Source organism: Mauremys reevesii, linkage group 2, assembly GCF_016161935.1.
Source record: "Mauremys reevesii isolate NIE-2019 linkage group 2, ASM1616193v1, whole genome shotgun sequence".
NCBI lineage: Eukaryota > Metazoa > Chordata > Testudines > Geoemydidae > Mauremys > Mauremys reevesii.
Genome location: NC_052624.1, coordinates 2,984,659 through 2,998,101, shown reverse-complemented (window position 1 = coordinate 2,998,101; position 13,443 = coordinate 2,984,659). Strand labels below are relative to the sequence as shown.

General features: G+C 49.1%; 1 protein-coding gene across 1 annotated transcript; it reads right to left on the bottom strand.

Moving 5' to 3' along the window:
• Positions 1 to 205: 205 nt before the first annotated feature.
• On the bottom strand, positions 206 to 12,451 carry LOC120399373 (E3 ubiquitin-protein ligase TRIM39-like). The gene is made up of 7 exons (XM_039527570.1): positions 11,746 to 12,451; positions 10,008 to 10,094; positions 8,347 to 8,577; positions 7,189 to 7,211; positions 5,969 to 6,084; positions 4,925 to 4,957; positions 206 to 2,399 (listed from the first exon to the last, which is right to left on the bottom strand). The coding sequence occupies exons 1-7, from the start codon at positions 12,163 to 12,165 to the stop codon at positions 1,888 to 1,890; spliced, it is 1,422 nt and encodes a 473-aa protein (XP_039383504.1). The 5' UTR covers positions 12,166 to 12,451; the 3' UTR covers positions 206 to 1,887.
• Between the last annotated feature and the right edge of the window lie 992 nt (positions 12,452 to 13,443).

The following is a 13,443-nucleotide window of genomic DNA, read 5'->3' as shown; positions in this document are numbered from 1 at the left end:
TGCAGCATTATATCCAAGAAGCACTGTGCAGATGAGGTGCAGCAGAAGTACTGCCCAAAAGGACCAGAGCGACAGCACCCTGTGGCCTTCTGATGGGCCCATGCTCACTGTTCAACCCTGGGAAGTGCCCCAGGAAGTTGTCTGGGCAACCAGGCAGACTTCTGGATTGCTGTGACTCTTGACCTGACCTCGCTTGCTGATCTCCATTTTCTGCCCCTAACACTTCTGATTCCAGTCTAGTAACTATCTCTGATCTCCAACTCTGGCCTGACTCTTACCTACTGAGCCCGGATCTAGTGATTACTGAGGTGAAAGGGCTGGATTATAAACATAAGATGGCCAAGTGATGGCAGCCCAATGAGAAGGTGATTACTCTGATCCCTGCTCACTGATCAGCACCTCATGGCTGTTCTTGATTTGTGGAAACCAGCACTTTTTTTTTTAAATCCACCATTCCTGTTCATTGAAGTACCACTGACTTAGCACACCTTACTTTAACTCCTTCCACGCAAAGAAAAAATACTGGGCTTGTGCCCTTTTGATTGTGCATCTTTATGATGTATATAGTAGGCCAGCAAAGTTTTCTTCTACATCAGAAATTTAGGTCTTTACCCTGGGAGACTCTATGGCTGACTGGAGAACTACAAGATTTATGATACTAAAGAAAGGAAAGGAAAGATTAATTCAGAAGGGAAGGGATTTTTATTCACTCCCTTTAGAACTCTGTTAATTTTTTGTTTTACTCAACCTTTTTTTTTTAGAAAAAACATTGTTGCAGGTAACTTGCCCAAGGTCTCAAATAGATGTAAATCACGAAGGCTCAGAACCCCTCTCACAGATTGCCCTAGAAACAGGATTTGCAACCGCCTCGCAGTAGGAATTAAGTTTGTCTGTCTCTCTCTTGTAACAGGCTGCAGCAATTCTAGGGACAAAATGGCTGCTGTCACTGCAAAAGGGCAGAGCTCTTAGGCCAGGATCCCACTTGGAAGGCTTTGCTGGCGTAAGAATACCGGTGTATTATACCAGCAAAGCGCGCCTAGTATGGACAGCTTATACTGGCAAAACTGTGCTTTGGTTGGCATAGGTGACTGTACCCCTTCCAAGAGACATAACCTATAGTTAAAGCTAAATTAGGTCACGGAAATCACGGAATCCGTGACATTTTCTGTTTCAACCAGGGGATGGCGGGGCTGGAACTGTCAGCCAGCAGGGGCCTCTGTAGCTTTCAGCTGCTACAGGGGGCCCCTGGAGCTCTCAGCTGCCACAGGAGGTGGGGGCCATGCAGCTTTCAGCCACTGGGGGGACCCCAGAGCTGTCAGCCACAGTGGGTGCTGGACCTCCATCCCTCCTCTCCCGCAGCAGGGCTCCGGCTCAGTTCCATGTTGTCACCGTTATTTTTAATGTAAATTTTTGTTTATTGCCCGAGACCTGTCCTGTCTTTTACTAAAAATAACCGTGACAACATCTTAGCCTTACCTATAGTGGTAAAAGTGCACATTTGAAAGTATAGCTGCATTTACACTAGGGGCTTTTGCCAGCACAGCTTTGTGGGTCACAAATTACACCTCATCACACCCCTGACTGACAGAAGTGTGCTAGCAGAGTGAAGCTATGAAGTTAGTGGTGAAAACCTGGCATCGACACTTAAAGGGGCAGTACAGAACATCCAGTAGACACCACAGTTTGATGGCAATACACAAAGGAGATGATCCAGCCCAAGGCTCTGGGTAATGAGTGCAGATGAACTTACTGCAATGAGAAATACAAGCAGATAATTTCTGAGCGTTTGGTTAGTTAGGGTTATTTTAATGAATCCTCTCTTTCTCCAGCTGCAGTCAAGTGTGCAGGAGTTCTCATGTGAGAGCCACTATAAGAAGCTTGATACCATCAGGGACACATCTGGATACATGATTCTGGGGACCAGAGCCAGAAGTAAGGGAAGATTTTCTCATTGAAAGAGGCAGAGAAATTGAAGATTTGGGCCATGTTCTCTGCGTTGTAAAAGGTCACTTGCCCCTCTTCGTAGTCCAAGTGAACTCGGATCTTCCTGGGCTTCTCGTCCAGTAAGAGAGGGGTTGGGGGAAAAGTGAGAGCTGTGTATTGACGATCCCAGCCCAGACGGACAGCCCAGATCCCTTCCGTCTGAAGCGTTGACTTCCTGTTTCTCTCCACAGACTCTCTGGCAGCCCCCACAGCCCAGCCATCCCCATCTCCAACCTCCAGCTCCCAATAGTGTCTCCCTGTTGTGAATCCCTCAGAGCCCAGGACACAGGGGCTTGACATGAACCTCTTGGGATTGGCAGGCACATCCAGCCGCCCCGCTCCGAGTCTCACACTTTTCCCATCCTCTGACAGGATGAGGTGGGGATTTGCTGTTTCCGGATCCAGAGTCACGTTGACTAGAGAATGATGCAGAGAGAGAGAGAGACAATCAGAGAGAGGCAGAACCCATTTCTAGGTCAGTTCTGGAGCAAATCAGTGAATCTCCTTCCTCCAGAATTAAATGGAGTGGGGAAGGCAGGAGGAATATTCATGGTCTGAGCCAAGAACAGGAAAGACTCCTTCCACGGGAGCTAAATCAGGAATAAAAACATGGGTGGCATGTGACTCACGCATTTGGGGAGGCTAGGTGTGAGCACCAGAAATGAGAGGGGCCACTGACACCCAGACCATGGCCCCGCCCCCTGCTCTGCCCCAAGGCCAATCCCTGCTCAGCCTCCTCCCCCCTGAGGCCCCGCCAACACTCCACCTCCCTTTGCCCCAGGTCCCGCCCCCACTCGGCCCCCTCCCCCGAGATCCCTGCCTCTTTGCCCCCTCCTCTGAGGCCTCCCCCACCCGCTGCTCGCACCTCTTCAGCCCCTCCCCTGGGGCCTCCCCTGCCTGCAGAGGAGCGGTGAGGGAGCCTCGGGGGAGGCGGCAGAAAGGCACCATCGGCAGGGTCCTCGCGGGAAGAGGCGGGACCTCGGGAGGAAGAGGAGCAGCGTGGGTGGGGCAACAGGGGACGAGGACGAGCAGGAGTGGAGCCTCGGGGCGGAGCACGAGTGGGGTTATGGCCCAGGCGCCCTTTCGGCAGTGGCGATGCTCCAAAGACGGCAGCCACTGCACCTGCAGAGGGAAGTGCACTGAATCCTGTTTGGGGAGGCTTAGCCTTCCCTGGCCTCTTATATTCACCACCCATAAATAAAACCACAGGGATGAAATCCTGGACCCATTGAAACTAATGGGAGTTTTGCCATTGACTTCAGCAGAGCTAGGATTTAACCCCATGACTGCAATTGGCTTTAGCTTCAGCTGATTGTACGTTGGACCATTTCCAGTCCACTTTGGATTCTACTTGTTACCCCATAGCCCGGAGGCACATGGGACTCGTCTCAAGTTCTGTTTCAACCCTGACGTGGCAGTGAGAGACACAGGTGCAGTGAGCTCCCCAATGACTTTCTGTGCTATGCTTTTCTGGAGAGAAGCATGTTTTTATGCCGTAATGGTGGAAGCTGTGCTAGCGACAGTTCAGCGGAAGCACCATTTCCTTGACCAGCGTGGACAGGGATTTTTATAAGCAGGGATATGCCAGTATCCCTGGCTTTTTTGGGGTGGTAATGGAGGGAGATGTTAAAAATCCCAACCTAGATCTAAATTCTGGGGCTGTCTCCTGTTGCTGCCATGGCCTTAACCAAACCTCTGGCTCCAAATATTTTTTAATTTAAGGGTGTCGCATATCCAGATCAGGCCTATTTCTATTTCTAACTGGACTAGTATACACCTCTCCATAGACTATAGGGGATGTAGATCCTTATCTACTCTGGTTTAGGAGAAGATGGTAGAACATCATGTTTAAAAAACACTGTTGCTGCTACAGCGGTTTCAGTTCTACTGTGGCCAGGGCGTAAATACTAAGGTGTCAGCAAAGGTAACAGTTCTTAGGATTACAAAAAGAGGTCTGTTCTTAACTCGGGTTAGCTAACCTGCATGAGCTCATGGGTTACAACAGCAGTGAAGATGTGGCAACTGAGCTGGTACCTCAGGTTAGCAGCTTGCACTAAAGCCCACAGGTATAGAGGAGCCAGGGCTTACAGTCAGTCTTAATAAAACTCAGCCGCCGCTAACTCCAAGGTAGTTTCTATAAAGTAGTGACCCCCTTCTCATTGGGCTGCCATCACTTGGCCATCTTATGTTTATATAATCCAGCCCTTTCACCTCAGTCCTATTTCGTACTTATCATTACACTTACGGTTCCTCAGCCCCTCCTTTTAAACCACCATTCCAGCAACAACTAACACAGTCACAGGATGGCACCTGCATGCCTTCAGGGTTCATATAGCTGGTGGAGACAATCTCTTCTAATGGTGAAAACCTCTCTTTGGTTTCAGCGGCCTCTTCTCCCAGAAAATCCAGAGGGAGCAGAGATGGTCTGAACCAAAACTGTGGATCAGAGCACCCTTGAACTTTGTTTACATTATGAATCTGGATCCCAATCCAAAAGTGCCTTTGAGGATATGTGAGTTGTTTCTTTAAGAGCCGAGTTCAACGAAGTGCTTAAGCACGTGCGTAACTTCAGCCACCTACATTGTCCTGTTAAAGTTACACGTGTTTAATACCTTGCTGAACCTGAGCCAGAAGGGAGAAGCAGAGCGGGACGGTGTAGCTTTAGAGTTTATACTGTTCTGAATAATGGTTCCTGTTCAGTGTTAGAAGACAGCAGCTTTCCGGGATTCTTTACCATTGTCACAGGACAATGCTGGGCATATATTTCTATAACAGGCCTAATCACAACCCAGATCTGAGCTCTCGCCAGTTTGCTGTGTTCTAAATCCACATCCAGACCTTGTGGCCTATGCCCATCTCTGCAATGGAGAAGTACCGTTCTAGCTCCTCATTTTAGAAAAACTTTGCCTCTTATTTGTTCCCAGCAGTGACAGAAACGTACCTTTCTCTTTATCCAGCTGAGCTCGCAGATTCTCTAGATGAAGAAAAAGGAGACAGGAGAGGGATGAGATCTCATGCATACCAGTTCTCATAGCACTATTCCAGATGTGCTATCAGTGCCAAATCCTGAGTATAAAGTGGTTTGAATTTGTGCAAAATGTCACAATCTCACACCGATCTGGCCTCCCGTCAGTCGTTCATCATATCCAACAATGGCATTGCACACCCTTCAGCCATGTCACCAGGAAGGACGAAATCACCCCAGCACACCGGGTTCTCTAACTTTCCAGAGATATGCAAAAGGACACATGCCATGACCCTACCTGGGGCCATCTGTGTGGTCACTCCAGAGATTCATGGATTTGCAGGACTGAGCCAGATTTTCGAACTTCGCTACCTGGTGCCTGGTGTGATGCCATCACCCATGGTCACTCTGGCTGGTGTGACAATCCCTAGTGTGTCTTTTCCTGCTGGTCTTTGTAGCACTGTGGTAGTAGCATGATTGTCTCTAGTTAGAGGAGACGGAAGCCAAAATTTGGAACAACCCTCCTCCCCAAGTACACCCCATGGCTCCCTTCCTCCCAGCTCCCGCCGAGTGCTCTGTTATATCACCTCCCAAACTTGTGGATCCCCCTCTCTGCCCCTTCATGTACAGCAAACACATTTAGTTCCCAGAACCCTTTGCACTGGCTGCAGTGAGACTTCACAGGACTCAGGAGTGGATGGAGACTCATAGGTGCCAGCAAGACATGACAGAGTAGAACCAATGGCAGACACACTTCTGTACAAGGAATCAGCTGGCAGAGATTTTGTAGCTGAAGATGGTTCAGAAGTGGTGAGGAAGAAAGCTAAGGTCCAGTGAGATATGTGGTGAGGACCCATAATGACAAAAAACAGATGAGAAAGAGTGAGATGGGGGAGGGGGACAGAGGCAAAGGAGCAACAGCATATGGGGCACCATGAACCAGAGAATGGGGTAGGAGACACAATGGGTCCCTGGGGAGACAGGACTGGAGACATCACCCACAAGGTCACTTTGTTTTACCTTTGAACACGGCCAGCACCCCTGTGACAAGGTTATTATTTTCAGAGAAGTCGCTGACTCTCTTCTTCAGCACAGGAGAAACGGGCTCTGGAGTTGGGACCTTCACACACTCGCACCTAGGAAACCACACATATCCTGGGGTCTGGTCTACACCTAAAACTTAGGGCAATCTACCTTCATCACTCAGGGCTGTGAAAAATTTCACGCTCTGTGCAATGCAGTTAGGTTGACCTAACCCCCACTGGGGATGCAGTGAGATCGATGGAAGAATTCTTCCATCAACCTCGCTACCACCTCATGAGGGGCTGAATTTACTACAGTGATGGAAACCCTCTTGCGTTGCTTTAGTCAGTGTCTATGCTCCAGCAGTGCTGCAGCAGCGCTTGTCGTGTAGACACACCCTGAGAGCATTCACCCAGCTATCTAATCCTGAACTCGCCACCTGCCCAGAAAGAATAAAGACCTCAGCCTGTTGAGCCCATCAACACTCTAACAGGGACAAGGCATCTAATCCGCATGGCAATTATAGAAATAGGAAGGGCAGCAATTATACTGGTTAGCAAGTACAAATGAGAACCTTACTGCCCCCCTTTGAACTATCATTGTTAGTCAGATTACGGAGGTGTCCAGATAAAATCAGGGCCTCTTTGGGTTGGAAGCAGCACAATCTCACAGAAAGAGAGAATCCCTTTCCTGAAGGGTTTATAGTCTTAACTAGACAAAAGCACAGGGAGGGGAAGTGACTGCCCCAGGTCACCCAGCAGGTCAGTAGCAGAGCTAGGACTAGAACTCGGCTCTCCCAATGCCTGGTTTAGTGCCCTGTCCACAGGGGAGTTAACACCTCATTTTACACTAGGAGAAAGAGAGGTACTTAGAGGCTGAAAGCCTGATTTTTTGGAGCTGCTGAGCAGCCACAACTCTCACTGACTTCAGCTGGCTATAGGGGACTTGCCTGACACTGCTCTGTTTCACCAAATGCAGAGGAGCCATTTAGTATTATTTTAAATATGTAAAATTAAACAAAAAAAAAAGTTGAGATTTTATCAAAGTACCATTCCCCTGGCAACCAAAACTCAGCCCCTTTGTACCAGTGACATATATTAAATACAAAACATCCCACAGCTGCTGCATGCTGGGAAGCTGGGTCTTCAGGACTGTTTCCAAGACTTTTCTGAGCACACTATGGTGGGAGGGAGAACGGGAATGAGCCCAGAAGATACCTGCTCAAGGTGCTGCCAACGTCCTAGGAGGGAAAGAAAACAGATGCTCAGGTCATGTGCCACAAGAAAGGAGGGTTGACTGCGGCTCCCCGCTATTCCAGGGCAAGTCAATGGGGCTATGCTGGTGAATCCAGCCCAGCATGTTTTCTGCTGGGGGGATGAATCTGTGTTTGCAGTTTGAGTCTCATCTGCAGGTCTCCACAATGGGGAACATTAAATTTCTGGTAACTTAGGCCCCCATCCTACAATTGACTCCACGTGGGCAGATGCCTGCCCATCAGTGGGACTCTATGAAGGCGAAGGGGTCTGCCTGCATGAGTTTCACTGCAGGATCAGCACCAAAGTCAGAAGTAAAAGGGAGGCTTTATTTGATTCCCAAGGATGGCTCCCTCATCTTCTCATCTCCATAGCACCTCTTTCCCTGCCTCTTCCCACCTCATCAAGATAAGACTCCTCCAACCATTCCAGCCTCTTGCGGCAAGTGATGTAGGACCACCCACCTCTTCCCCCGCCTCATACATCAAGAAGCACAGAAGCCTTGCGCTCACCCTCTCTTTCAGTCATGACATCATTGATGCCACCTCCCTGCATGCAGCCTCTCTGGGCTCCTTCCCAATTCTTCTCCACAGTCAGCCTCAGATACCGAAGTGCTCTGTGTCCCTGCTCTGGTTGGAAGTGAAGGCCAGGGGACTTCCTCAAACGGTGGGATTGGTTCCTCCTACAAGTCCTGACCTGACCCATCTCCCAGCAGCCAGAAATCTTCCCTTCATGCCTGCCTACATAGAGACCTACTGGCTTTCTCTGAACCCAGGAAATGAGCCAGTTCCCAGGTGACAGCCCAGGTGGGAATTAAATAGTTAAACATTAACCTTTTGGACACCACATACTTTCTGAAGCCCCAGAGACTGTTTGGAGTTTCTCCTCATGGGTAATTTTTCCTCTATTTCTATTCAAGATCATTCAGAGGAAGAAACGCTGCCTCTGTTTACATATAATCCAGAGATGCACTGACACCGTATAGTTCAGTGTTTCAATTTTACAGTCAGTATTTCAGTTATACCATGAGCTCTGAGTCCTGGACTCCAGTATCCCATAGCTGGGCTTCAATATCTCAGGAGTCTTTCCTCTTTGCACAGGGTATGTACAGTGCAGCCTCACCTTAAGGAATTCTGTCGCTGGCTGGGAACATTTCCTTTGTATCTCACTGATCAGTTCGTTGAGTAGTAACTTTTTCTCTGACACTTTGGTAACATATTCATGCCGCCTCTTTAAAATCTCCTCATCTAGCATTTCCAGCTGCGCCAGAAGAAGGCACTGTTGTTCACTCAAAAACTCATGCAATTGCTCAAATTCCGACAAAATCTTCCGTCTCTCCAATTCTGTCTGTCTCTGCAGGGAACAGATATAAAGAGGGGAGAGGCATGTTGGTATTACAGGTGGAGTCTTTTCACTCTCCATAAATCCTTGTGTGTATGGATGTGGCAGGTGAGACAGAGTTGGGGCTTGGAAGAATAAACCTCACAGTGAGAAAGAAGGACAAAAGAGTCTAGGGGATAGGAGATTGAGAAGTGGAGTAAATCATAACTGAGCCAGTGGAGAAGACAGGAGGAAGAGTGGTAGAGAAGCCACTGGAGATGACAAGAGGACCTGGTGCATGTTGTTGAAGGAGATGAGGTGGTGGCAGGACAGAAGAAATGGAGCTGAGAGGTTAGGGAGGAAGCAGTGTTTAGAGAAGACAAGGTCAAATGCATGGCCATTTTGTCAAAAAGGAGATCCAAAATAGGGCTGAAGGTCAAAGGAGAAGAGGAGGGGGAGGCTAAGAGATTGGGCTGGACATCAGTATGGAAGCTGAAGTCCCCAAGGGTGAGGGTGGGGATTGTGAAGACAGGAAGAGCCAGGACTCAAAGTCAAAGAAGGTGGCCAGTGGTTGGGGGGGGGGGCAGTGGTTGAGAGTACAGGAGGCCACCATGGAGGAAAGTGTCTATTAAAGAGACATCTGATTTTATGTGGGTGCCAGGAGATGACGAGGTCACGGCAAACCGACCTTTTTGGAGATGGAGTGAGCCTTCCAGGGAGAGCGAGAGAAGGAAAAGAGGGAGGTTGTGAATGGGGGCTGAGATTGAAAGAGAAGATCCAGAGGGACAGAGGTGGTGACGGGGATGGAGGTGGGAGGCAGGGAGTGTGGGGATGGAGGGAGGACCTGCGTTAGGGCAGATATCACCAAAGGCGAGGCAGAAGCAGTGGAAAGGAGATGTAGATTTGTGGGGGGAAAAGAGGGCAGTGAGGGTAAAGGAGAATGAGCAGTAGCAGTAGAAAGTGGAGGTTAAAAGGGATGTGGAGACAGTGGGAGAGGATGGAGGGAATAACAGATACATTAGTAGAAGATCAAGATCAGCTGGGAAGTGATCTGCTAACCAGAAGGAGAATACAGCTGTAACCAACACTGTTTGCAATGAATAGCTCTGCCAGCTCCATGGACCCCAGACAGAGCGGCATGTTACTCACGAGGGGGTGTAGTCCGCACTGTCTGCTCACGCAACAGCCAAGTGCAAAACAGGCCCATATTACTGCCATGTTACTAAGGCCGTGTCTATACGTCGGGTTAGTGCACGGCAGGCTCAGGTGTAAATCTACCAGCCTGTGTGCAGTAACTGGCCCTGTGACCCTGCCCGATAGTTCCCTAGTGAACTGTTTGAAACTGCAGGGTAGTGGCGGTGTTGTCAATGGCCTGGTGCGAACCCACTTGTCATGTGAACAGCCAGTGAGTGCTCTAGCACTGCTGCGATGAGGCCCATATAAACAGGTAGGTAGATAGATACCAGCAGCTCGTCGCTTCTCTCTTCTCCATACGGTTCAAATTCTTCTCTCTCTTTTTGTAAGAAACACAAATTGCTCTGAAGCTTTTCCTGGAATGAAAAGTGGATTCGATGATGTCCATGTTTTATTTCACACAGTATGCAGCAGTATTATGGGTGGTTACATCAGCTCTACACACGTGCAAAACTCCCTTATGGAGCAACAGTAGCAGCTCTATAGTTAAGGCCAGCTCCCCCTTACAAGTCCAGTTTTCAAGTCCTCCTCTAACATCCCCCAAAAGGAGCCAAACAACTCAGGCAAAGAGTTTTACAATTATTGTCTGAAACTTCAGTTTACTTGTTGAACAAAAAATCCTAACTTTTTGGCCAATAATATTTCTAAAATGTTTGACATGGAAACTCCAAAGATGTTTTGTGGATCTTACCGAGAAGTGCCTGCCGCTATCTGGGGGCTGAGTGAGCGAGGAGGTGTTTGAAAAGACAAACACTTGTTTTTACATTAATAAAATGGATCAATAGAGTTATTGGCATGTCAAATTCATTGTACTCTCAGTCATACTTTTAGTCTGGTGGAGATTTGCAAGAGTCAGTAGGAGAAGTTTAAAACCAATGTAAGTCGCAGTTTTAAAGTTTGAATCCTCCAGATAAGAAACACTTACAATGTTACCTATTGTTATCCCTTTTGTTGCAAATGTTGGAAGACTAGCTACAGTGTAACTTGCATGGGGTGACTGCAAGTGAAGAAGGAATATGTGGCATGAATGAGGCATCTTCATGCTTCAACTAGTTACTGCTGAGTTTTTGAGGGAGAAGAACCCTATTGAGAGTATAATCAATAAAATCACAATGAACGAACAACAATACCTAGCTCTTCTATGCATTTTCTGAGTGGCAGGTAAATTCCACTGAAATATACTGTCACCCTTACAAACCCTAAGAAAGGTTTTGTTTGTGAATTTCCCTACGTGACACACAGCTGTGCCGATAGCACTTTTCCCCCAGCACTACCAGCATTCACAGTTTACAAACTAGTCCAAGAAGAGCCTCAATGAGTAGAAGACTCAAGCCAGAACCTGAGCGAGAAGGGGTTAGAAGACAAGCAGCAGGATCAGTGAGCCAGATCCAAAATTGTCTGCTCCTACAGCGTCCATTTCTGTGCTGACCTCTCCTCGGACTTCTCAGCAGGACAGGCAGTGTCCCTGGGGCGGGAGGGGGCAGCTGGGGGGTATAGGGCAGGATGGGCAGTGAGTTGGGGGGGGAGTGGGGAGCTGGGGATTCACGATGGGCAGTGAGTTCCAGGGGGGGGAGTGAGGAGCTGGGGGTTCACGATGGGCAGTGAGTTGGGGGGGGAGTGGGGAGCTGGGGATTCACGATGGGCAGTGAGTTCTGGGGGGGGAGTGGGGAGCTGGGGGTTCACGATGGGCAGTGAGTTCCGGGGAGGGGGAGCTGGGGATTCACGATGGGCAGTGAGTTCTGGGGGAGGGGAGCTGGGGGTTCACGATGGGCAGTGAGTGGGGGGGGGGGAGTGGGGAGCTGGGGGTCACAGGGCACGATGGGCAGGGAGTTCCCAGGCCGGGGTGGGGTGGGGTGGGGGGCAGAGAGTCTGACCTTCCCCTGACCTGCCTCGCTTACTGGAATCAGCTTCTGCCCCTCCCCCAATTCAATGGCAAAACTCCCAGTGACTTGGGCTGAGCCCGGCCAGCGTCTCTTCACAGACATCTCCCCGTGTCAGGTTTCCTACCTTGTAGGCCTGCGCTGCCTCCTCTATGGGCACCACAGCGTGGTCCCTGTGCCCCCGGGACTCCCTGCAGACCAGGCAGATCGGGCTCTGGTCTCGTTCGCAGAAGAGCTTCAGAGGTTCCTTGTGCTCCTTGCACACAATCTCCCGCGCTTTCTTTGCTGCTTCCACACCGAGCCGCACAGCTATTTCCACCATGTTCGCCAGCTGCCTGTTGGGCCTGAAGTTTCTCGGCTGGATTGTCTTCCTGCACTGCGGACAGGAGACGTTTCGCGATGATTCCTTGCAGTACTCGCGGATACATGCCCCACAGAAATTGTGGCTGCACTCTGTGATCACCGGGTCTTTAAAAGCGTCCAGGCAGATGGGACAAGTGGCTTCATTCTGGAGATCTTCAGTCAGATTCGCAGCAGCCTGAGCCATGAGTCTTTTCTCCGGGAAACAGACGCAAAGTGAGTTTCACTTTCATCTGCTCAGCAGTGGGTTTGACAGGAGAGGGTGTGGATTCCCTCCTCCCCTGGCTTTGTGCCCTGAAAGTCCTTTGCCTTGCGAGCTCCTAAGTCACACCCTAGATCAGTGATACTGAGACCTCAGTCCTTCAGGAGCCAAATTAGTGATCAACATTGCCCAAAAGAGTCACAGGAGCGTGGATTCACTGTTTCATTCATTATAGTGCTCTGTGTTCATATGTAAACAGTCTGGCAGGGGAAATATTTAGTTTATATATATAATTCTGACAGCAAATATGTTAATAACTTAGTGCAAGTTAATAGCATAATTGGTTAATGAAATAGTAAAAGCCTCCTGATTGGTTAATAATTAAATCACAGTGTTTTCATATCACGTGCTGCAAAGAGTCTCAGGAGACACATTGAAGAGCCTGGGTCTGAGCATCATTGTCCTGGAGGGTCAATACTGGTGCCTGGAGGGGACGGACGGACAGATGGACACACCCCCACCCATGCACCCCACCCCAGGAGCAAGAGAAATGTTCTTGTGCAGAAAACATGAGTGTTGCAGCCCTGTCAGTTTAGATGAAGGAGTCTCTTGGGATTAAGGACTCAAAATCAGCAGGTCTATGTAACATTCTCAAAAGTGCCTAAGTGACTTAGGTGCCTAAGGGTACATCTCCACTGCAAAAACCCCTCCCATGGCAGTGAGTCCCAGAACCTGGGTCAATTGACTCAGGCTTGTGCTAGGGGGTTAAAAATAGCAGTGTAGACATCCCTGCTCCGTCTGGAGCCTGGGCTCTGAAACTGTCCTCCTCAAAGCCTGGGGCTCAGCCGAGCGGGAACATCTAGACTGTTATTTTGAGCCTCATAACGTGAGCCCCATGAGCTTGAGCCAGTTGACATGGGCTCTAAGATGGGCTCCCATGGGTTCTTTTAGATGTATCCTAGGTCCCATTTTCAAAAATATAATGGGATTTATTTATGTAAGTCACTTCGGAGTTTTTGAAGATGTTTCTCCTATGCTTTACACCAGCCTCTGACCTCACTCTCCATCTTGGGAAAGTCACCTCACTGCTTTTTGCCTCAGTTTCCCCTTTTTGTAAAAAAATGAGGAAAATACGAACTAACCTCAGAGAGGTTTGAGGGGTGTAACACATCAGTGTTTGCAAAGGAGCTTGGGATCCTGAGAGGGCAGGTGCTATATAAGAGCAAAGCAGTCTTAAACAAGATCTCTGCTGAGGCAGCAAAC